Here is a 25,213-nt window from a genome sequence, read left to right as displayed (position 1 = left end):
TAATGCAACAAATACATAGAAATAGTCATCAAGAATCACAAGCAAGCTAATATCTGTCTAGCCTCGGAAACCCAGACGTTTTTTATTTCCGAGTCCGAGTCCACTTCAATTTGGCATAGAGTAGCGCAAACGTCGATCACTCTCTGCTGATTTCTGATTTGTTAAATTGACGCACGCACGCACACACACACACACACACACACACACACACACACACACACACACACACACACACACACACACACACACACACACACACACACACACACACACACACACACACACACACACACACACACACACACACACACACACACACACACACACACAGTACCTCTCTCTCTCTGTCGCTCTAATTAATTAGTCTCATGTCCAGCAGCTGCACACAGTTTCTCCCGGCAGCTGCCTGCATATGCCATGCTAAATTATATGCTAAATTATAAATCTAATGGCTCATGGCACGACAAGTCTTTTTGTGTGAAATATGGAGATACAATGCCCGACAGCATGAACATCATTATGCACACGCCCACATATACAAACACAGAGACACACACCTCGTACACACATAAACAAGCAAACCGTTTGAAGAATACAATGCTTTGTTTGGGAGTTATGTGTGTGTTTTTTTACAGTGTGTTGAGCCTGAGACCTTGTTTTCCAAGTACAAGACTGGCATTCACACACATCACCCAGTGCAGTGAGCCAACCACCACATAATTAAGCTGTCGAGCAGAAACCCTGCATCTCCATATTTCAATGTTTCAATGTTGTTTTTTTAAAGATATATATTATATACAATTGAATGCCCCCAGCCCCCACTTCGTCATACTAGTGTTACACAAAAGTTGCGAAATCGACAGTATCTACAGTATACATGTATTTCTCTTTTTGGCCATTTTCAGGAAAGTAACCGTTCTGCACATACAAGGTTTCCACCTGACACCGACGATATCTTACCCGCACTGGCATGCACGCACAAACACGCACACGCACAAACACGCACGCGCATACAACAGCCGAGCGCAAGACGACAACCAGCTGCAGAGCCTGCAGAGACAGAGCTCGTTGCCATGACAACAAGAAAACAACACAAATGGTGTAATGCTGATGTTTCAGACTGTCTGAAATCACTTTTAAAAGGAACGAACCCCCCCCCCCCCCCCTCTTTCACAGCCTCCATGGAGGTCCGAGCTACCGGTATTCATCAAAAATCTCTCATGATGGCGCCGTTTGCTCCAGAAGGTCTAGTTCAGTCAGTGGCTCTCGAACCGTTTAATTTCACAGAACCCCAATATGCACACATAACCCCATAACTCCGAGAGTGTACAATCCAATTGTATACTCTCCTGAGGCCCCTTTTCCACCGGTTGGTTCCCAGTGGGAACCGGTTCAGTTCTTTTTGGTTTTTAGTCCATGAGCCAGAGCTCCAAAATTGAAACGTTAATTATGAATTTAGTGTGCAAAACCATACCTATTAGATTGTTATCACCATTAAACTTCCCCAATTGAGTACTTACACGAAGACAATGATTTATTGTATTATAAAATTTACATTTTTAAATATGCAAATGAGGCATTATGTAGGAAAATATGCAAAATAATAAAAGATATGAAAAAGCTACTACTGTGGAAGGGTTATCATGTATTAATTTACTTGTATTGATCCTATAAACAATTTAATATAGGGTATAGTTTGCCCACCAATTTTGGAGCTCTGGCTCATGGACTAAAAAACAAAAAGAACTGAACCGGTTCCCATTGGGAACCAACCGGTGGAAAAGGGGTCTCAGAGTTGCAGGCCGGTAATGGTCCATTATAAATTCCTCCCCAGCAATCCACTCAAGGACCCCTTGGGGTCGCCAGTTCCAATCTGTAGAACCACTGGTCTAGTTGGCTGCTTTTACAGATTGGTGATCCCATGCTGCATTTTGTTCTTCATGGCTTTCAGCAGATCCTAATTTATGGTCATTTATGAACTGAGCCGAAAGTCAAATGGATTCGCTCATGGTGGAGTCATCAACAGACCGAAAAATCAAACCTGACCCGAACTGACCCGAGCAAGAGCCTGACCCAAGCCCAAAAAGAAAATAAATAAAAGACTGTTTATTCTGTCATTGCCAAAGTGGCTGAGCAATTTAATAAGGCAAGTGGCTCAAATCACATCACAGGGTGAGAGAGAGAATGAGAGAGTGAGAGAGCAAAAGAGAGCAAAGGAGAGGGAGAGCGAGTAGACAGAATGAGAGAGAAAGACACATAATCACATAATGTTAGAGACGTGCATTGCAATTCATTAACTTCTTATATAACTCTGATTCCAGCAGGTGAGTTTATTTGAGATGTATCGGCATTCGGCTCCATAACTGACCACATGCACACAGACGCACGCACAGACGCACGGATGCACGCACGCACAGACTCACGCACAGACGCACGCACGCACAGACGCACGCACGCACACACGCACACACAGACGCACACACGCACGCAGAGACGCACGCACAGACGCACGCACGCAAACACACATGATTACAATGGAAAAATGACAAACCCATAGACACGATAGTGTATTTGGGTTGTTGTGAGCAGTGGTGGGCTTAAGTAAAAGTATCAATACTGCAATGTAGAACTACTCTGTTACAAGTAAAAGTCCATAATTCAAAATGTACTTGAGTAAAAGTACAAAAACATCAAAATGTACCGAAAGTAGAAAGTACTCACAGAGGGTTCCCGCCCAAAATGGACCTCGTTTATCTATTCAAAATGTTCACTCGATGGTTGCATATCTTTGTTATTGTTTTTTTGGCACAGCCCCGAACCCCAACCCAAACCAATCGACAGACAGAACCCGACGTGACCTGGCTGAAACTGAGAACTATAGGTTGCATAACTTGCATTTTAATTAGATTTTCTGAGTTAAATGAACACGCAGGATTTTGCTGTGGGTGCTTTAATATTATTTGTTTGTCGGCCAGCTCACCAAAACCTTCTCCCCCGTCGAATGTGTTGTAGACCATCTCGCAGCTCGTGCCATCTCCTAGACACACTCCACAGCGATCCTCCACTGCGTTTGAGTCTATCCCATAGTCACAGCCTACCTCCTGGAGTTGACACACACACACACACACACACACACACACACACACACACACACACACACACACACACACACACACACACACACACACACACACACACACACACACACACACACACACACAGGGGGGGAGAGAGAGAGAGAGAGAGAGAGAGAGAGAGAGAGAGAGACATTTTAAAAAGTACACGAAAAAAAAAGACACAAGAGGGGAGTTTTGTCTTCCCCTATCTGTGTCATTCAAACACTCTGATGTCTAATTTATACTTTGTCACACGACGATTTGTCATTTCTTTGTTAAAGTGAAAGAAAAAGAAAAGCAGATATACGAGCTCACAGCCTCACAGCGGAGAGATTGGAGATCGGCTATACTTTCACTATACAGTATTTCAAAGCTATAGCAAAATAAGACAAAAACAAACAAAAAAACCTGATACCCCTGCAAATGTACTTTTAAGTAAACAGTACTCAAGTTATATAGCTACTGTCCAGCACGGCAGTGTAATCCTCCCCAGCCAGTGGCAGCCTTACCCAGCCACACTACCTTGCACACTCCATTGACACAGATGTTCCTGGAGTTGTTGTTCATGAAGCACGGCGTTCCGTCCGTCACGGCGTCCAGCATCTTCTCCGAAAAGCGCTCGTTCAACGGTCGGCAGTTCAGCTCGCAGGGGTTCACTGGGGGGAGGGGAGGGGAGGGGGGAATGGATTAACCCATTCTGACATGAGATCAGATTCTAAAAAAATGTCTGTTTGAAAATGACAGTTTTCTGAAAAAGCTATGTTTCCATGTCAGTCGATTTTTCAAAAATAGCAGACCTACAAGCTCGTATTGAGCTTGTAGGTCTGCTGTTTATAAAATAGCTAAAGCATAACGTAATGCTGACACCAAAAGGCGTTCCCGCCCTAAAATGGGTTAAAGCATAAATTATAAATTCTTTAAACACTTAAAGAAAATGTTTGAATGTGTTATGTTCATTTAAAATCATCATTATCTTTTTATTTCAAAGACAAACGGACCACTTTTAAGGGGAAGGAACATTTCAAATGCAGCCCGTCTACAAGCCCAAAACACATGCAGTAGCAATGTGACACCATACAGCAATACAGAGCTCTTTAAATGAAAATGTACTTGGTAATTTTGAATACATAATTATCTTTTAGAAGCAAGTACTACTTTAACTCAAGTACAAATTTGACAGAGGGACTTTCACTTTATACTTTAGTACTTTGACTAAAGTACATGTGGTTGAGTATTTGAGTCCACCTCTGTGTATGTGGTGCCCTCTGCTGGAGGCGTCCATCATGCACATTTTTAAGGTTGAGTTTATTCTTAATAAGTTACATGCATAGTTTGATTGTATACAGTGATTCATGATTGTTATAAGATATGTAATATATATGTAATAATATATATATATATATATATATATATATATACACACATTACACAGTATATATACAGTATTATGATATGCATTACACCTGCTATTCTATTGCTCTATAGAGTGTCACAGTCCCGCCACCTTTCATGTCAACGAGAGACCCGGATAAATAATTCCCCCTTCATTTTCCTCATAGACTTTTCAAAAAGTATTTATTTAAAGACGTTTACGTTGCGGACAAAGCCAACTCGAGCTGTGACAAATTATGACAACAAACACAATGTTTTGGGACGAACAAATAATTAGAAAGAAGAAAAAAAGGCAGGTTACAACACTTTTTGTTTTGTTTTTCTTCTAACAAATTATTTGATCGGCCCAGAACATTGTGTTTATCGTCATGATTTGGCTTTGTCCGCAGCGTAAACGTCTACTTTTGGAAAAGTCTATGAGGAAAATGAACGGGGAATTATTTTCCGGGTCTCTCGTCGTCATTTCCCATTGTGAATTTCAATAGACAGTATTGCAAAACAGAGTTAGGACAGAATGATATTAAATCTGATTACAGTACAAGCTTATGCATGCAATATCTTACGAATTAATCGTCCTATTTGGGAAATGCCTTTATAATATCGTTATAAGGATGGCCCAGTCAGTGTAAATAACATAAAGAAAGGAAGCAATGAAGCATCTATCGTTAGCATTTAGAGAATTGGACCGGCTCTTATCATGGCTGCCAGTTAGATAATTCCGGGTGATTTCACTTAGCTGGGAACATTCCATACCACTGACAGCAAACCCTACATACTTCATTGACAGGGGTCTGTATTTGTCCGCCTCCTTTCCTTTTACTTCACTACAATCATTTGAAAACAGCATCTGAAAGTTTGATAGGATGCATTTTTACACACAGAGTGCTGTGACCACTTTTACATTGCATCTACTGAGCGGTGGGTTTCTTTTGGCCCTGCGCACGCCGCACGCATATTGGTTCTTATCAGTGCGACGTTGTCTGGAAATGCGTCTAGTCTACAGTATACGACATGCCGACATAACGGCAAAAAAAAAAGGCAATTCGGATCACCTAATCTTTGTGTAGTGTCACTGTATGCGTTGCATTGAAATCTTACAGGTGTTGGCCACAGGAATCCACTGGTAGAGTTCATTCTGGTAGGGCACGGTGTCAAACTCACTACACAGCATCTCTCTGAAGGTGGGCGTCTCCTTTAGGCATGGCTTGGTGTTGCAGGTTCGATACCGCTTCCTCTCCCCAGTGCAGTACTTGCCCCCAAACTCTGGTCTGAGAGAAGACAGGGGACATTTTGAATTCAATGGATGATCTTCTTAACCCATTTTGACCTGAGATCAGATTCTAAAAATGTCTTCTACATCCTGACAGTTTTCTGAAAAAGCTATGTTTCTATGTCAGTCATTCTTCGATTTTTCTAAAATAGCTCCACCGAGTGGCGCGCTATGAGCTCTGCTTTTTTCAATAGATAAAGCATAACGTAATGCTAACACCAAAAGGGGTTCCCGCCCGCTAATCTTTCGAGCCTGGCAGAGCTACTTCAGGCAGACAACTCCACCACCTCTCTCCTTCTCATGCAAGTAGTTGACCATATCTAATGTCACAACAACAACTTTGACGAGGCAGTATTGCATCGTTTAAAAGATATAAGGTTTTATTCATTTCCTTAAAAAAATATATTTTTCATTTCCTGAAAAATTAACATTTTGGAGTTATGAGGTTACCTCCGGACAGCAGAGATATATATTCAATCCAAGAGTTGATGAAGTATAGTTTGATAAATGAATGGATGGCTGGTCAGTTTATTATACACAAATTGTTCTGTCCTGAATGGTTTGTGGGCAAAGGAATATTATGCAATGTTTAGGCAAGGGCCAAATTAAAGAAGAAGAGAGTATGAGAATGGAACTGATAGTTCGTTGCAAGATAGGTCCAGACTCAAGAGTCAGGCCTTACTTGGGGCTGTTACATTCCCTCTCTGCAGACTGCACACCGGCTCCACAGGTCCTGGAACAGTGGGACCAGGTACTCCACTGGCCCCAGCCTCCGTTCACGGTCTCTGGCAGCTTACCAACAATCACACACTCTCCTGAGATACACCACTGGGCAGGAAAAACACACATTACATTACATTACATTACTGGACCTGTACAATGCATCTTTCACAATACAGCATACGGCAGCGGTTCCCAAACGTTTTAGCTCGGGACCCAAGAGAAACATTTGATGTTTCCCCAAGACCGAGGCTAGTGAATAAGCTCATCGAAATCTGTATATAGGGCTGAAGTGTTTAGTCTCTTTTCTATTAATAATCTAAATCTACAAACTAAGTATTAACTAAAGTTTTCATATAATTGTGGAGTAAAAAGTACAATATTTTCCGCAGTTGTGGGTAGTAATTGTAATTACGGTACTGAAGAAAGTAAAATAAATACCTCAAAATTACTACTTGTACTTGAGTATATGTACTTAGTTACTTTACACCACTATATCCAATAGCCACATCAAAACTATTTGAAATACTCAACAGTTTGTGTTTATCTTATTCTAATTCTATTCTTTTTTTAGATTGTAATTTGTAAAGTGGTTTGCCTGCAAATTATGTTTCAGTCTTGGTTAGAAATTGGGCTTGATTAAATTGTTTTATCATGACATACTATTCCATACTATTCCTATTCCCAACGCCATATCCAGGCTGATGTCCATGAACTCTTTCTGGACCAACAACACTGAGATCAAAGCCCAAACATCGCCGTCAGCCTACCTTCTCAGGCCCACAGCGGGTCCCATCTATGGGTGAATCCAGTTTGGAGCGACACGAGCCGTTCACTGAGCACCAAAGTATTTGGCAAACATTCTGAAAGAGTAACACAAGCCAGGTTAATGTGAGCCCTTCGTTCAAAGAAACACACGTGAATTCAAATCATTCAAATCCATTCAATATAGGGGTCAGCCCTACAAGCCAGCATATGTTCTTCACTCCACTCCACTGTCAATTCCTGACTGTTCATTCATTTAAAGGACCTATAACATCAAAACGTTTTCAATTTATTTTGTGTTTTTGCGGCTCCCATATGTGTTTTCTATCCCCACAAATAACCAATTTTGAACAATCAGGCGTTCATATCATATGGGTGCTTTAATGGAAATTGCTCTTAGGAACAGCTCAACTGATTTTGTCCTCATCGTGATGTCATCAATGACACCCTACTTTGTATAATTCCTTTTTCAGTTCCAAATTTGCATTTCCACTTTGTTTACAAATAGTTGATTTTCCAAGCTGGCATGGAATGGAGTGGAAACAAGCCTGGTTTTTATCTAGCGTCAATATTATAATGACTCAAATATAAAATAATCTTCATATCAGCACCCCCACCACCTCAGGACATTGTGGTACTGCAGCTAAAACTGCTTTCAAAGTCCAGAAAGAAGAAGAACCAGAAGGACTGGTTATATCAGAGTGGTGATTGAGGCTCAAACCATTAGAAATAACTTTGAGGGACATAGACAATATGATATTAAATATTAAAAGAAGTTTTAAAATGCACGTTATTTGTGCTTTAAATTAAGTTAACCTCTGGAGTAACATCCTTCCACTCGAGCTGGACTCCCCCCTGGCACTGACCCTCCAACTCCACTCGAAAGATCAAAGTGTCCCTCTTAAACTGCAAAAATTACATTATCATCAATCGTATACACAGTACACCCCTTAGCATTAACTCTGAGAGTGAAACAAATTTGTTTGTTTGTTTCATTTTAATTTGTCCGTGAATCACTGAGCTCTATGACTCCTTAACAACCTATTTGGAAGGTAAGATTGTTCATTGGGTGAAGGTGACAGCCCTGGGGAGCACCTGTGAGGTTCCCCAGCACCTCTGAACAGACAACCCGGCAGTCTCACATACTACCATCTACTACCATCTTACCGTCTCAAAGACACGCTGAGTGTCCGCTAAAGTATTTGGGTTCATATATATCTTCTTCCCAAAAGGACTTTCAAACTAGGTCGGCATGCATAAGATCGTATGCTACTCTATGGCTCCGAGACATGGACACTTTGAAAGAAACTAGAGAAACGGTTGGATGGCACTTACACCCGCCTTCTAATGAGAGCGCAAAATCTGTGTTGGAAGAGCCACCCATCGACTAATCTAATATACGGCAACCTTCCCCGTGTTTCTTCACTAGTCCGATCCAGAAGAACACAGTTTGCCGGCCACTGCTACAGAGCTGACAATGAGGTTATATCTTCCCTTCTTCTCTGGAGTCCTGCCTCAAAGCAGACCAGAGGTCGTTCCCTGATGTCGCGACTGAGACGCGACGCTGTGTATGTCATTTGGTCTAGTGTGTGTTTAGCATGTCTCCGTGTACACGATACTCACATCGACCTCTGTGCAGAAGGTGGCATTGGGACCATACTGAAGCTGGCACTGGTGGTGTGCGGTGTAGCGGACGCCGAGGCGTGCCAGCGGAGTGGTCAGGTCCCTCTTGGAAGGCCGGTCGTCCAGACAGAAGCCCCAGCCTCGGCTATAGAACAGAGAAACACGGGTCCGAGGTTGGATGGACGACATACTGCGCATGCATTTCTGATCTTTCGAAGCCCTTATGAGCCTCAGTGCCCCCGCTACGGCTACACCACACACCACCCGCTGGACATTCTAGAGTCTAGACTGAAGTCCATGGGCGATCATGCCTTTTCTACCAGGGCCCCTATCCCATTTTGACCTGAGATCAGATTCTAAAAATGTCCGTTTGAAAATGACAGTTTTCGATTTTTCAAAAATATCAGACCTACAAGCTCGTAGATCTGCTATTTTTCAATAGCTAAAGCATGACATAATGCTAACACCAAAAGGGGTTCCCGCCCAAAATGAGCTAGAATCTGGAAGGACCGGCCTGAATTATGTTGAAAAATCACTTTCATCCCTTTAAATCACTTCTTCTAAAAAATAAAAAAAAACAGTTTCTACAGACTGGCTTTTACAATTACATTATTTATTCTATCTGTTTAGCTTAACTGTAAATAACGTAACTCTGTTTTGAAAGATACTACATAAATAAAGTTTGTTATTATAATGTACAGTATGGCGCAACAACGAGAAGGAACGCTTGAGAGACTGAGAGAGAGAGAGAGAGAGAGAGAGAGAGAGAGAGAGAGAGAGAGAGAGGGGGAGAGGGGGGGGGATGACACACAACAACGTGCACTTTGATTGTTTAAATGGAGGACTGGGGATAAGTACACATAGTGACTTGAAGGGAATTAGTAGCAGACATTCTGTTAAATGTCTCGCATGACATTTTATTTGCTAACACATTTTGCCCTGGTGTTTTCGTATCCACAAACACTTACATACTGTACATGCGTGCATGCATGCATGCAAGCAAGCAAGCACACACACGAAAATAAATCCAGACATCAATCTAATAGACCGGATGAAAACCTGCGAGTTTACAGGAGAGAGAAACACAGTATATAAACACAGTGGGTAGTAAATGAAGCGTGTTGCTCTTTTGGGTCTTGTGGTGATGGCTTGTATCTGGTCTTACTCCAGGAAACGTGTGATGTATTCCTTGGAGCAGGGGGACCACGTGAGCGGCGAGCTGTCGTACATCAGCTGTCTGGACATGATGAAGGGGTGCCTTCCCTCCAGCTCACAGTCGTTCCCCTGGCCGTCGTGGTGGATCCCGAAGCTGCGTTCAGGACAACAAACCAACATGGCCGCTTGAGATCCTTCCAAAACATGTAAAACTCTCTTACCGCATTTAGGCCTGACATCGAAATTTAAAAAATGTCATTTTTTTCTGAAAAACCTTATGTTTCTATATCAGTGGTTCTCAATGTTTCATGTCAAGGACCCCCAAAAATATATGAAATTGGCCGCTGACCCCCCCCCATCTGAAAATGTGTTGTTTCAGGGACCACCTCCCAGAAGCAAAGATTTGAGTTAAAACGTTGAAAGAATATATATTCAAAGCTTTGCACCATATGTTCATGATTTTTCAAAAATAGCAGACCTACAAGCTCGTAGCGCCCCACTCGGTGGCACGCTATGAGCTTGTAGATCTGCCATTTTTCAATAGCTAAATTATAACAATGTTTAAAACACCAAAAGGTGTAACCCAAAATGGGTTAACTCTCGCAATAACAGCGACAGCGGATGACTGCTACAGGATGTGTTTCCTCCCCCACACACACATTTTTGTGTTGTCCACTGCTGTTGTACTGACAAAAAAGCACTGCAATGCAGAATGCCTGCAACACTCCAGATTAAACGACAGTCTTAAGGTGGCATGACTCAACCATAACATGAAAGTGAGAATAACAACCAGCACACAGATGCCGGCTGTTTTCTCAGTTTCACTGCTGTACCAGTGAGGAGCCCCACGTCCTACTACTGTACATCCCCGACAGGTACAGTACCACTCCCACGAACACGGGCCAATTGTGTTCGTAGACGCTCGACCACGGTGGATTCGAACCGACAACCTCCGCGGTGGTGGGCAGGTACTTTTACCACTGCACTTTGTCGCATGACTATTTATATCACAAAGACACCCGATCTACAAGCTCACAACATCTTGGGAAGTGACGAGTTGTGAGCTTGCAGATAGGATGTTTTTTTCATATACGGAGGACTAGGCTATTCTTTTTGAGAATTTTCACCTATAATGTAATGACATGCCCAAAAGAGAGACACCAGGTTTAATGGCTAATCATTCCGTTTTTAGTTTAGTTTTTAACTGACACATAGCACACACACACACACACACACACACACACACCTGTGGCCCATCTCGTGAGCGATAGTGAACGCAACAGGAAGGCCAGAGTCCTCGTTGATGTTGCAGCTGCGGTGTGGCTGGCACATCCCCGACAGATGGGACAGACCAAGGGTCTCACAGGGCTGGTTCATGCCTGCACAGATGTCCTTCCTAAACACGCACGCACAAACACACACTTTAATGGAGTATATTTCAGCACTTTAAGAGTGCCTTTATGCAAGGAAACACACCAGCACAATAATATTGTGGCTGATAGAGGGAAATGAGGGATAAAATACTGTATATACATATATTTTGAAAGTAGGCGAAATGTTACCTAGTGCTCCTTTAACCACTTCAGCCCTATACACATTGTGATTCATTGTAAGCTTGTAGATTTGCTATTTTCAACTGCAGATCATCATTTGAAGTCTTGTTAAAATGGGACATTCTGCAAAATGATGACTTCATGCATGCGTTCGGTACTTTAAGTCCATTTTGATACCAATACTTTGTACTTTTACTCAAGTACATTTTGAATACCGGACGTGTGTGTGTGTGTGTGTGTGTGTGTGTATGTGTATGTGTGTGTGTGTGTGTGTGTGTGTGTGTGTGTGTGTGTGTCTCACCTGGTGACCAGCACAGCCACGTCATGGTGAGCAGGGTGTGTGTCGCTCTGTGGATTGAGGTTCTTCTGCCAGGCACAGAAGCTGGACAGGGTGGTGTCTGCGTGGTGAACTATCTTCAACCCTTTCTAGTAAACAAAAAGTACAGAGTGCCACTGAGTGTACTGTACTGTACTGTACTGTAAACCAGTGGACAGTGAGGATGTTGAAAAGGTTCATTATGATAATGTTTTAAAAAAAAAGTGTGTTGGTGTTTTAACTAAGCATTATGTAATACTTTAGCTATTGAAAGACAGCAGATAGCAGATCTACAAGCTTGCACAACTGCTATTTTTGAAAAATCGTGAAAATGCGGCACAGTTAAATCTTTAAATATATATTCTTTCAGAATATATATAATGCAATTCTAGTGGGAGTCACATGGTTTGACCAAACAGAACATTCGTTTGATATATGCGTATATGAGGTCTACAAATGCACACGGCCTATCGGTTGGCCTCAAGCACTTTTTACATTTTCAAGTGGGCCCTGGTCCATTCAAGAGCACATACAATTGCATCTAAGGCCCGGGCCACTTTCTATTATCAATAAAAGGCAAAAAGCCCAATAAATATCTAAAAGAAAAAGAAAAGACATGGGGTGACATGCAGTAAAGGCCGTCGGGATCGGGAGTCGAACCCGCGGCACACTGCCAGACTGGATTACAAAGCCAAGGTGCCTGGACCGCTGAGCCACGGCCCAGGCCTAGATCTGCTATTTTGATAGCTGTTATTATGCCCAGAATAGGGCCCAATGAATATAGGGGCTAATGGGTGCATACTGTACCTCCTCTCCCTGAAGTAGAATGAGACGAACCAGGACGACATGAATGGCATTCCCAATACTGGCGTCATGGAAGATCCCAGCCACCTGTCAACATTACGGTATACAGAGCACAATACTGTAAGGACAGAATATTATTCGTTTAATACCTTTCTTTTCCTCTTTAATTACTCACTCTTTTCTTTAGCCCGTCACTAGGTTGTTCTGGCGACACAGGCCACCACACAGGGCTAAATAGTCGGTGTATAGGCAACCTCTGTTATGGTTGCTACGTGCCATCATGTCACGTTTTAACGCCATAATATGGGCACAAAAGGGACAGAGACTGACACATCTCCATAATATGGGCACAAAAGGGACACAGACAGACTGGTCCAACGGATACTCTGACAAAGGAAAGGACATGCTTAGATACTTTTTAACTCTCATTGGTTCAGTTCACAAAGGAAAGGACATGCTTAGATACTTTTTAACTCTCATTGGTTCAGTTCACAAAGGAAAGGACATGCTTACCGGTAGATACTTTTTAACTCTCATTGGTTCAGTTCAACAAAAGCTGGGGAACTGTCGCATTTAGAGACAGACTTTCACTAAAGAAATTATAATAATAATCACAAAATAATTAGACAAAATCCTTTTTGATCATCGAGTGAAATCATCCATTATAGTTAGTACTGGTAGTAGAGCGCCGAAGTCTGACGTCACTTTCAGTAGAGGGCGCCAATACACAGGTTCATGTATTTTTTTATTTGCATTGTAATCTCCATAGGGCGATTTTAGGTCGCTTCATATAAGAACTGTGTTTGAAAAATAAACCGACCACCCCGGCCTTTCTGTCAGGGGAGTGGCTGTGCGTCGTTAATGATGTCCATTCATATTTGATACAGCCAGTTTCTGGAGAAAATTGAATGAATTTGTCTGCAAAAGCCTTGAAACTACATATGAAGGCAATGTCGCTGCTAATATACGTCACGCCCAGCTGTCAACACATTGCGTTCCTGAGATTCCTCGTTGACGTAAACTCAGCTGGTGGTGACTCGACTCGTACTAACCATGAAACATTAAATATAAATAAAATTAAAATAAAAATTCATACAGCAGGCATTTCGCTCTGACGTCATACTGTGAATATGGTGACGTGATTATCCGTCCATGCACTCACCATATTTATGAGGGTGAAAATGTAGGACTCCACGTTGTCGCTGCCGTGGTAGTCGATGAGCTTGGAGTCGGCCACCACCATGGTCTCCACCCAGCGCTCCCTGCTGACCGAGCGCTGGGAGCGCCGCTGGGCCTCAGAGTGCCCATGGTCCCTTTCCCAGGCCTCCCTCTCCCTCTCCACCTGGTCAGAGTCACTGGGAGCATCTGCAGGGCAGCGCAGGGATGGGGCGAAGGGTAGTGAAACATTCTGCCCTCATTTATGCCCCATCATGTCGCTTAAAGGAGAATTCCATGCTAGAAGGCTTTCTTACCTTTCTTTGTAGTCGTTACGTCCCCACCAAAGAGGTCCAGGTGTTATTTCGTGCAAAAGCTCCTTATTGGCTATTTCCCCTACCATAATCTCTAAATGAATTGCATTGAATGGGAATTGAATGGGGCTATGGGGTGTTGTGCTAATTTGCTTATTTCCATCGCTCAAAAAATATAATTTTTTTGTATATATCCTCTCTTCATAATGTAAATAATATCCCAAGCGGCACACTTTACTACTTATTTGATGCAAATAAGCGAATTAGCACAACACCCCATTCAATTCAATGCAATTCATTGAGGGCTTATGGTAGGGGAAATAGCCAATAAGGAGTTTTTGCACAAAAAAACACCTGGACCTCTTGGTGGGGACGTAACAACTACAAAGAAAGGTAAGAAAGACTTCTAGCATGGAATTCTCCTTTAAGCCTGGCAAAAAGTAAAACTTCTGGGAACTCAGATTAGCCTATACAAGAGCCTAGTTTAGCGTTGTTTATTAGCACATTGCTATAACAATCAGACCTGTCTGAAGTGGTGAACAAATGCTATAACGCTTTTTCCGTGCTCAGACGGCAGAGACAGACCCAGCCAGCCAGGGACACACATTGCTTTGGAATGGCTGCACCACTCAAAAATGGAAACGATACATATCAAAGAAAACGAGTTACTGTGCGGAGAAAGGAAGAAGCCAGCAGGCTTATTTGGAATCCTTTCCTTACTGGAAGAGGTCATTAAATAACATATATTAAAAGTTAAATAAGAACAATACAAAAGAAATACAAGTACAGTAAAGACTACAAGCTAGGCTTGTGTTCAAAAGTTCAAGAGAGCTAAGAGCATTTGCTGCAACGTTGTGTCAGCTGTGTGCGTGATCACACACGCAAATACATAAAACCACACCATTTTTACACTCTCAAAGTTACCGTAACATTCAGCATTTTGCAGTAAACAAACACATAAACGCATACGCACCTTTAACTCCACAGGAGTTGGATGTGCCCTGGGCCGTGGGGCTTCGTTTGTTTCTATGCGTTTCTGTAACTCTGGGGTAGACCATGTGGGGCTCCGGACCCCCCACCACATCGCCATGATGATTCTGGACTGGCTCTATGAAGTAGTGCCCCTCTGGCAGGGCAAAGAGGCCCCTCTGTTTAAAATGGAGAATGGCCTTGAATAGGAATCAGTAGGTGTGTGTGTAGTGTGCCTAATATAACATGAAAGTATACAGTATAAGGGGAATATACGGTAGGTTAAGGCTGGGCAATATATTGATCAATATTGTGATATGATAATAGTACAACTTTCTTTTGTATAGCACCTTTAATGCCATGAAATGCAGCTCAAAGTGCCTTACAAAGCCATAGAGAAAGACAGAAAAGCAAAGGCATAAAACAACATAATAATAGCAGTAATGCAATACAGTGAGGACATGAATAACTAATGATTTTAGAAGCTCAACTAAAAGCAGTGTAGAAGTATGTCTTGAACTGTGCTTTAACGATGTCTACAGAGGCTGACTGGCGAAGGTGGGGGTTTGATGATGACATGACACACACTGACACCAGCCTATAAACATCAAGCAAAAAGTTCAGAAATATGGGTTTGGTAGATATCTCTGTAACAATGCTTCGTGGAACGATGGTAAGCCTGTTTATTTCCCTTTGTAAGGAATTTGTGGAATAAGCAGCACAGCCGAGTATGTGGGTTGCGCTGCGCCCATGAAAAATGTGATAAATCTTATCTGCCAATCAATGCCAAACATCTTATTCTGCTGTGCTGCTCATCCCACAAATTCACATTCCTTACAAATTGGGCACTTATTTAAAAAGGGGAAATAAACAGGCTTTCCAATGGTATAAGAAGCATTAATACAAGTTGGCTACTCTAGCAAACACACATTTTGTTAATGCTGTTTTTCCTGGTTTGAAAGGCTACATTACAACATAATTGTAGACCTGAACGTACCTGACTGCTCCAGCTGTTCTATTATTTTTTGCCTTTATTGGGCATTACTGATTATTATTTTATATCAAACAACTCATTGTGTAAATAATTTGTGTCATACACACCATATTGACATCCAGTTATTTGGTAAAAAATATTGTCCATATCGCCCAGCCCTAATCAAGGTGCATACAATAGTATACGCCTAAATGTGAAAAGAGTAACATAACGTTAGCCTCATAGCATAATTGCCTAATCTTTTGACCAAATCGACATCTGTCAAATTCTACTCTCCTGCTACTGCTGCTTCATTTTGCCTAATTGCCTATGACACAAATTACTTAGGCAATTATGCTATGAGGCTAACGACGGGGGTCTTAAAATCAAGTAAAGAGTAGCATTGCAGAAAATGTTACGTATAGACCTGAGGTCTTCTAAATCAGTTTTCTGAAAAACTTAGGTTGCTATGTCAGTGGATCGCAAACCTTTTCATGGCAAGGAGCAGGACCCCCCAAAATGTATGTAATGTAATATATATTGGCCGCCGACCCCCATCTCAAAGATTCCAGGGACCCCCAGCAGCATAGATATACAGTATATATATATTCAAAGCTTCGCACAAACGTTTTTCAAACATAAAATAAATCTACAAGCTCAAATTGTGGCATGATTGTGGCACTTTTTTTTCTTCTAAATTTGCTATTTTTGAATAGCCAAAGTATAAAATGACACAGATGCTTTCCCGGTTTTAATGCTGAAATGACCAGCCTATGACAGAACCAAAGCAGTGTTGGATTATGCGTCGTCAGCCTATATGGGCAGAATAATGACCATAATCCATCAAGCAAACTCTTAAGGTAAAAGTAGAGGGAAGGATTTGACTACATGATCCCAACCCTGAAAGCTGGAGGGCAGGAGTTCTCTCGTTAGCAGCACCCACATAACGCGTCATTCCTGAGTAATTTCCATCAGCGTGGAAGCCGTCATTACTAGTCACTCAGTATTTCCATACCTTTATGAACAGAGCAGAGCGAGCATCCATCTATCTATCCCAACGTGCCCTCCCCGCCCAGTCGCCCACACTCCCTGAGGCACGTTTTCTCTTTCTGTCTGCTGCGGGAGTGCTACACAGTCTGCCTCTGATGCATGCCATGCATGTTCCTACTGGCGCAGGCCTTTATGATCTCCACTAAACACCAGTGGTGTGTGAGAAGCACTCACTTTTACTTTTGATGAAACTTGCAATACTAAAAATAAAATGTATGTATTGGCATCATCATTCAAACATACAGCTCATTGTGAGCATTGAAAAATGAAGGCGCACGTGCACACACACACACACACACACACACACACAGACAGACAGACAGACAGACAGACAGACAGACAGACAGACAGACAGACAGACAGACACACAGAGAGAGAGAGAGATAAACATACAGACACAGACACAGACACAGACACACACACACACACACACACACAGAGATAAACATGGAAAGAGAGAGATTAATAGCAGGGTATTTCCTATCCCTTTCATGTCTTTAAATGCATTGTACATGTTCTCCTGCCCTTTGCAGGTTGCCAGGTTTGCTCAACCACAGTGATTAATTTAGTCAGGTAAATTTAACCACATCATGAACCCTTGCGTCCCTGCAAACATTCAGCTAAAAAGGTTGCCACGTTCGGACGTTCCCAAACGTTGTGAGCTTATAGATATAGGCAATTTACAGCAAAGACAAGTAGTGTAGAGGGAAAACAGGAGGCGCCTAGTATAGACCCCTGGGGTATTCCGGTAAACTAAGTATATACAGTTTAAGAGGGGCCAAACTTAAGTGGCTCTGTGTATGTGTGAATGTGTGTGTGTGTGTGTGTGTGTGTGTGTGTGTGTGTGTGTGTGTGTGTGTGTGTGTGTGTGTGTGTGTGTGTGTGTGTGTGTGTGTGTGTGTGTGTGTGTGTGCATGTCAAGTTATGTCAGAACAAGTCCAGGCTGTGAAAGGATCAGCTTCCACCTCACTAAACAAACTTGGTAAAGAGAGGAGAGAAAGGGGTAGCATGACACTGGTCCGACCGTTCATTAGTCCGACCATTATAACCCTATGCCCAAAGTTTTTGGTTTAGACTAGTCATTGGTTAGACCAGTCATTAGTCCTACAACTACAACCTATCTCAAACCCTCACCCTAAACCTAACCTCCCACGGGGCAGCACACCTAAACCTAACCTTAACCCATGTCTAACCAGTGACTAGTCTAAGACTCTAAACTAAGTATGCACCCCACATGGAAGCCACAGGGTGAGTCCTAACCGGCCACGTAGTCGGACTAACAGGATGTCTGACTAATGCACAGTCCCAGAGAAGGGAAGACTTCAGGGTTTACTCGTGTTGCAACGCCGAGACAGACGGGAGGGAAGGTGTGCAAAAGCACAGCTCACAATGGCTGGTTGCAGGTGGGAAGGGACACACGTTTGATTTTATTGCTATTTACTTTCAATAAAAATCGAGTATGTGCACTACATCCTTACACTTGCATGCCGAAACCTATTTCGGGCATGCGATTATAGGCAGAAATCTCCATTTCCTTTTTCAAAAATAGCTCATCCAATCACTCAATGCATCATGATGTACCGCATTGTGCACTTCTAGCTTGTGAAAAATATAGTCTACCGGTAAAAGATTATATCAAAACTAAACTTTTGTTTAATTGAAAAAGTTACACAGTATGACTTAGTTAAGACAAAAACTACTCTTGCAGTTTTGGGGTATTGCAAAGGATTCTGCAGAACTCTAGAGTGCGCGAGTGTCAGCCAGAGGCAGTTGCAGCATGGATTCCACTCCAGTGTTTAGGTCAAGAAGCGGAGGAAGCAAGCCAAGCAATGCCAAGAGAGCGTTTGTGGTTGTCCCAGGCACTGCCTAATAGCTGCAGTCAGTGTTCACTGAAGTTATGCACTGCTCTGGTTTCTAGGTCAACCTGAGTTTTATGCCTGAATTTCTTGCTCTGCACATAGTAGTCTGTATTCTCCAAAAACGTTTATTTAGGACTCTCCCGAGGTTCTGGGAGGGTTTCTAGTTTCTCCATACAGGGAGTTCACAAAGTGCAAACTCTTGTGCAGTGGTCCCCTTGGAAGGTCTACAGTACAACACCTGTCCCAGCGAGAATGAGAGATGATGTACTGTAGCGATGATATACAACAGATGGATATTTAATGGCCAACTCTGGGGGGATATGAATCAATAGTTGGAATTTGGAATACAATTATCAAAATAAACAAGATATTAAAATATGACTTGGCCTGCACAATCTTTTTTGTTGAAAAGATAAATACATTTGAGAATGATTGCAAAGGGTCTGAAATTAGTCAATGAGATTGTGCCAGAATAGTTTATTTGGGAAATTGCCTGAAAGACACTTCATTCCGTGAAAAACAAACTGCAACCTCTTGCAATATTTTTGTGAAGCATTATGCATCACAAGGTCCTGTCCACATAGCTGAATTTGTGTTCTTCTTTTCTAAGGCTTGGATATAATGCTTGAGACGGGACAGAAAGGGTTCTCCAGGACAGCACTGACTCAGAGCATGGCTTATGGCCAGGCATCCAAAGGCTGTGTAATGGACTCATCCACAAAGCATGCAGGCTGATATGCTTGTCGCTAGTTTAGACAGCTACACAAAGCCCCTGTGAAGAAATGTTCAGCTGTGTTCTTCATTGCTTATTATCTCATCTATTGTACAATTTCCGCAGAAAATGACAAGTTATCAGCAGTGTTTCCCCTATATGCATTATTGTGTGGTGGGCACAATCATGACCAGCCACCACAGTATGATTTTTAGTAGGCAGCTGCGAATAGGCCCAAAAAAGGCAAATAACTGCTAAAGACCACAAAAAACTCACAAGCGTGCATGGCATGCGTGAAAGCTCCCCCCACACTATCAGTTTCTCGTTAGGGGAAACACTGCATCATGTTATGAGATTTTAGCATGTTGTTCTACTATCCACTAAATCACGTTTTCTCTTATTAATACAAAAAGTCACACCCCTCAACTCCCCTCCCCCCCAGTGTGCAGCACAATGAGCACATGCAGCACTATATCTCTCCGTTTCTGGCACAACAGCGCCCCTACTGGTACTAATAGTCCTTCTGGTGCTCATTAACACATACATAGGCGAACACATAGGTGAACACGGACATGTTCCTTGGAGTGGTTGCACCACTCAAAAATGTTGATCATGGCATTGGATCTGTGCCGAAAGCTTTGCCTCCAACTCCCATAACTTTCAAATGTTATGGGAATCCAGAAAGACAAAACCAGGTGGTAGAAAGTAGATCAACCATGGAGGACTGCCAGGGAGAGACCAATCCATCCAAACATTCATTTGCTTTGCATGATGTACATGAGCTGCAGTCCAAACGCAGTCACACTGTGCAAACACTGCTTCCTGTTTGGCTTCACTTGTACGGTATACTTACGGTATTACTTGTGAGCCCGAAATTACCATCCGTGGGACCGCTGAGTGATGTCTGTGCTCAGCGATGGCATGCAAATTGATGGGACAGCACCCAGAGTTTGTTTTGAGTTTTGACGGCGCCCACAACAAACTAGGGAAGATTATTGCGGTCTGAGAAATGTCATTCCAAATCCCAAGTGTTCTGCCAACTAAAACCGAGATAGAATGAGAGGGGCGCACAGAGTCCACTTCATGACACTATACTGTACCTCTGCCTCAACCTGCTCTTGTCCTCTTCTGTCAATGAACCACTTAACCACAGGAGCTCTAGTGTCCCGATTGTGGGGCAGCCAGAAATTGCAGAGCTACAAGCTCACAACGCTTCCGAAAAACAGATGGGGGCCTAGTATACACTGCTGAGGGACTCCGGTCAACTACATTACAGGGTTTAAAGGGGTTAAACCCTACAATTAATTGACCAGGATCTCCCAGGGGTCATTACTTCTCGATATAATTGGTCAACCAACAATTGGTCAAAGCAAAAGACCCAGCGGTGCGCTCTCTTGCTCGTGCATGTATTTCGCCCGCCTGCAATTACAGCTTTGACCAGAAGAGGTCGTTGGCTTCAACGTTGGCCAGCTGTTCTGGGGGCTTGGTTAATACCCATTACCCATCACCCACCAACCGCCCCTCCTTTTGACACAGAGGAAGCGTGTTAGGATGTGAGGTGGCAGTGCTAGGGGAGGTTACCATAACAAAGGCCTGTGTGCTAAATTCGGTAGGCCATGTGGTACTGCTTTACCGCTGTTTCCTGCTTCTGTAAGTCTAAGCCAACCAGGCCACACAGCTCCCTGGCTGCACAGTGGAGCAGTGATCACAGGGACACATGGAGGCGGATGGTTCTTATTCCCTAGGATTATAAACAGAGCTTTTGCAAACCTGACGTGTGTTCTCGTAGGCCCTTGGCATTCAGACACTTCTTGTAAGAAATCATAGTAAATCTAAAAAAAAAAAAAAAGGTTAAGTGAGCATGATGATTATGTATTTACCCTGCAGCTAAGAGCTACAGTATCATCGCTCACATCTGGACAGAGTAAAGAAGTATGCATTTCAGAAAAGGATAGGCTAATGCCAAAATAATGAGGAGAAGAACTTGCATTTACTTGTTTTGTGCGTCGCCTCAAGGTTTCCCAACCCTCTCCATTGAAAATGTGTTTTCAAGGACTCCTACACTGAAAGGAGATCCTGACACAGTAAACCACCGCCCAGATATTCTGGCCATCGCAGTTTCACTGCAGTTCTCGACACAATAATGCTGCTGGTGAACTTTTCCTTGAATGCAAGTCAACACAGCTCCCCACGGGTGAACTGCGATGATGTCAGTGCAGTTCTCAACCTTAAGCCCCAGAGTTATAGTTGGGTGTCGTGCACATTAGCTGATGTACAAACTCACAACGGGACGCAGAGTTGTGAGCTTGAAGATTGGCTATTTTCGCTGCGCAACAGTTTTCTTAACCAGACCAGTGCGCTGGAAACAGAAGTTTCAACTGTGGTAATGTATTAATGGCAACAACATTGTGGTGCTTACCTAAGCTGACTTAATGCCAACACCACTTCTCCAACTCTGTCCAATCACAGCCTGGCTGTTTAAAGCATGTATGCCGTTTTTCTCAAGGCACTTGTGTTGTGCAAACAACAGAGATAATAGACATTGGAATCTATCACTGATCATATTTTGAAAACAATATATCCTCCACTCTCTAAGAATTGGAAGTAAGGTTTGGTATGTGAGCCTTGGGTTTATTTTCATATTTCCAAGCACTCCATCTCTATCTGAAACCAAGGGGGTGACTGACCTCAACAGCAGCTGGCAATGTTCCTCTCACTCCCACATCTGGCTGGCTACATCTTACTGCTCAGCAGCCTCACTGTGGTCTCCACTGCCATGAATCTTCTTCCAATGAGCACATAAATGCCTTAATGAATTGGTGCAGTTTCCCTAGTGGATCAGGGGGGTGGGCGGGTTTATAGGGTTATAGAGCAAACCCCTCTGTGCTTCCGACAACGGCAGCACACCGCTGTGAGAACCATTGAGTGAAGGTAACATAGTTTCCATTGAGGATTACTTGAGAGATTGTAAAGTAGGTCACACATATAAATTACTGTGTGTGTGTGTGTGTGTGTGTGTGTGTGTGTGTGTGTGTGTGTGTGTGTGTGTGTGTGTGTGTGTGTGTGTGTGTGTGTTTTGCTCTGTCAAGAAACTTGTTCACTTGCAACAGGCTGAATTGCCAGTTAGTTGCAGCAGATGTGGTCTATTTACAAGATTTTGGCAGAACGAGGCACCTCAAGCCAAACAAACATGACTGACAGGCAGGAGGCAAGACCCTGCAGGATAGGCATTCCTGCTGTGACTGAATCAGACACACAGAGGCATTCTCCATGAGCTAAAAACTGACACGTCTGATCCTTTCAGAGGGGGAAGTCCTTCCTTCCATGCACATCCTCTTCCTAGTTGGATGTTTCTAATCATTATTGTACATCATCACTCTCTCTGGATATTATGGTCAGTGTGCTCTACACTCTCCCTAGCTCTCTCGCTCTCTGCTGACCAGCTGTCTTCCTCTCCTTTGTAGATGAAAGTGCTTTTATTATTTGAAGTACATTGGAAGTAAAAGTGGGAAAGAACAAAGGGGGTTGGCTAATATCCCCTGCTCCTCCCTCTGTCTGTCTGTCTGTCTGTCTGTCTGTCTTCTTCTTCTTTGGGGGATTCAATATTTTCTCCAAATAAAATGTGTTAAAAAAATCTAAGTAGTGCTAAATCTATCTATGCACATTGGTTGTTGTTAAGGAGCAAGTTAAGAGGTTTTGAGAGAACAAACAAAATTGATGAATGAATGGTGAAAGTTACTGAGTCAGTGAAGGAATGAATGAGTCAGTGAGTGCTCGGCTGACTGGCTTTCACTGAGATTATGAAGGGGCTGAAGGGAATAAAGGGAAATAGGTGAAACAACTGAGAAATGAAGGATAGAGAAACATGCAATGCTCACAGTCGGACGAGAGGCGACAGGGCCGCTAGTGGGTCTGCAGCAGAATCGTTCTGCAAACAGTCTCAGGCAGTCTTTGAAGGGCAAACTAACAGACAGGGCACTGTCAGTTGGAAGGGTTTGCTTAGCAGACTGTGACGGGCTAAACCACATACCAGCCTCCCCAATGTGATGCCCCTCTCCCCATGAAAAGGAACAAAACAATCATGCCAGGAACAACGGGGCTTTCAGGGAGGTACACTATTCATATTGCCATAGCTTTTAGGAAGCTAATTGCATTGAACATGAAATAAAGTTTCACACAAATCTGAAGTTAATGAATGAGGTGTTGGCTGTACCTTGTGTGCATGTACAGTGTAACAGAATGTAGGGTTCCTTACCAATCCTTTGCAAGTGCTGATGGCAGCAATTCCATGCGCATCAGCATCAGATTCCTTCACGGTGCCAAGGAGGTGGCAGGAGTTTTTCACAGAGAAACGATGCTCTGTCCTGTTCAGACTCCCGTTCCTTCTCTCCAGAATGTAGTCATTTGAAACCAGGTGATTGTTTGCAGTTAAATTGAAAATTAAAACCCGGCCGTTGTAGCTGACCCTGTAATGAACCTGTCCCTCTGATTCTAATGGTCCCAGGTCACGCTTGACTCTCCCACCTTTGAAGTAGTGAGATAGGGAGTGAGAAATGAACTGTCCATCCTCATCAATCTTGACTGGATGGACAATGGACACATCTGACTCTGCCTGCAACACGCTACCTAGAATAGAATTGAATAGAATTTGTGGTTTTGCTTCAACATTTAGTTCCAATGCATATGCACAAATTAAGAACAACACATGACATAAGTAAGTAGTGATGCATTGATGTATCAAATGCACTTGCACGCGTGCACTGCAAACCCCATTAAAATTGTAGCTGAGCTCACTGACCTTTATTCTCTTTGGGGGGGTTGAGGACTGTGCCAGACTCGGAGGTTTCGGCGTGGATGGAAGCCAAAAAGTAAACAAGATGTAGCAGAACAAGAACCCGGCTCTCCTGCGGACATTGCATATTTCATCTAACCAAATTAAAAAAACTGGAAAAGATTATTAGGCATTGAAGTTCCACTTGCGTTAGAGGTCTGGCGACCACCACGTCTTCGATCCTACAGGGGCTTGTGTCATGGTAAGAATAAGCGACGAGATATCCTCCCATGAAGTGAAACATGCACCGAAGAAGACCGGGGGATCACAGAACATAGGCTAGTTGAAGTGAGAGAAAGCTCCAAATGTGCAAGTAGGAGGGGAGGAGTGTCTTTCTTGGGCCAGTGTCTTGTTTCTTTCTAGGAGTGAGGGGAGCACTGCAGGGTCTGCAGACCGTAACCGTAGGCTAGCTCATGCTCCAGCATGAGTCTGTGTCTCAGTGTCTGTGAGATAATTCTGAACACGCTTCTACCAGGCTTCTCTAAAACTGCTCTGAAAGAAGTTGAGAACACAGGTGGCTGCCATTCGGAACTGCCGAGAGTGTCGAATTGAACTGCATGGCCCCAGTAACTTTTTGCTATTATGTTGTCTATTGAATACCTGAGGGGACACCATGGTTTCATCTTTTTAGCAGAC

The 25,213-nt window shown here is 43.0% G+C and overlaps 1 protein-coding gene across 3 annotated transcripts in view; it reads right to left on the bottom strand.

The window, feature by feature from the left end:
* The window catches only part of LOC308317717 (A disintegrin and metalloproteinase with thrombospondin motifs 12-like), a 41,103-nt gene extending 16,218 nt beyond the window's left edge, over positions 1–24,885 (bottom strand). For 2 of the 3 annotated variants that reach the window (XR_013964293.1, XM_080766972.1), the window contains exons 1-14: positions 24,545–24,885; positions 24,002–24,372; positions 15,157–15,331; positions 13,877–14,079; positions 12,718–12,801; positions 11,896–12,020; positions 11,288–11,437; positions 10,052–10,195; positions 8,887–9,031; positions 7,269–7,361; positions 6,461–6,606; positions 5,607–5,776; positions 3,639–3,772; positions 2,981–3,101 (exon numbers count right to left, since the gene is read on the bottom strand). Coding sequence is in view for 2 of the 3 variants with exons in the window: in XM_080766972.1 (XP_080623098.1) it covers positions 2,981–3,101; positions 3,639–3,772; positions 5,607–5,776; positions 6,461–6,606; positions 7,269–7,361; positions 8,887–9,031; positions 10,052–10,195; positions 11,288–11,437; positions 11,896–12,020; positions 12,718–12,801; positions 13,877–14,079; positions 15,157–15,331; positions 24,002–24,372; positions 24,545–24,665 (2,182 nt within the window). In the remaining variant the exon portion in view is untranslated. Of the gene's footprint in view, positions 1–2,980; positions 3,102–3,638; positions 3,773–5,606; positions 5,777–6,460; positions 6,607–7,268; positions 7,362–8,886; positions 9,032–10,051; positions 10,196–11,287; positions 11,438–11,895; positions 12,021–12,717; positions 12,802–13,876; positions 14,080–15,156; positions 15,332–22,433; positions 22,540–24,001; positions 24,373–24,544 lie in introns of those variants that run through there. The other variant, XM_080766973.1, reaches the window with a different exon arrangement.
* Positions 24,886–25,213: the final 328 nt, after the last annotated feature.

Source organism: Protomyctophum bolini, assembly GCF_963924005.1.
Source record: "Protomyctophum bolini genome assembly, chromosome: 6".
Classification (NCBI taxonomy): domain Eukaryota; kingdom Metazoa; phylum Chordata; class Actinopteri; order Myctophiformes; family Myctophidae; genus Protomyctophum; species Protomyctophum bolini.
The sequence above is the reverse complement of the archived record's forward strand: the minus strand, read 5'-3'. Positions and strand labels throughout refer to the sequence as shown.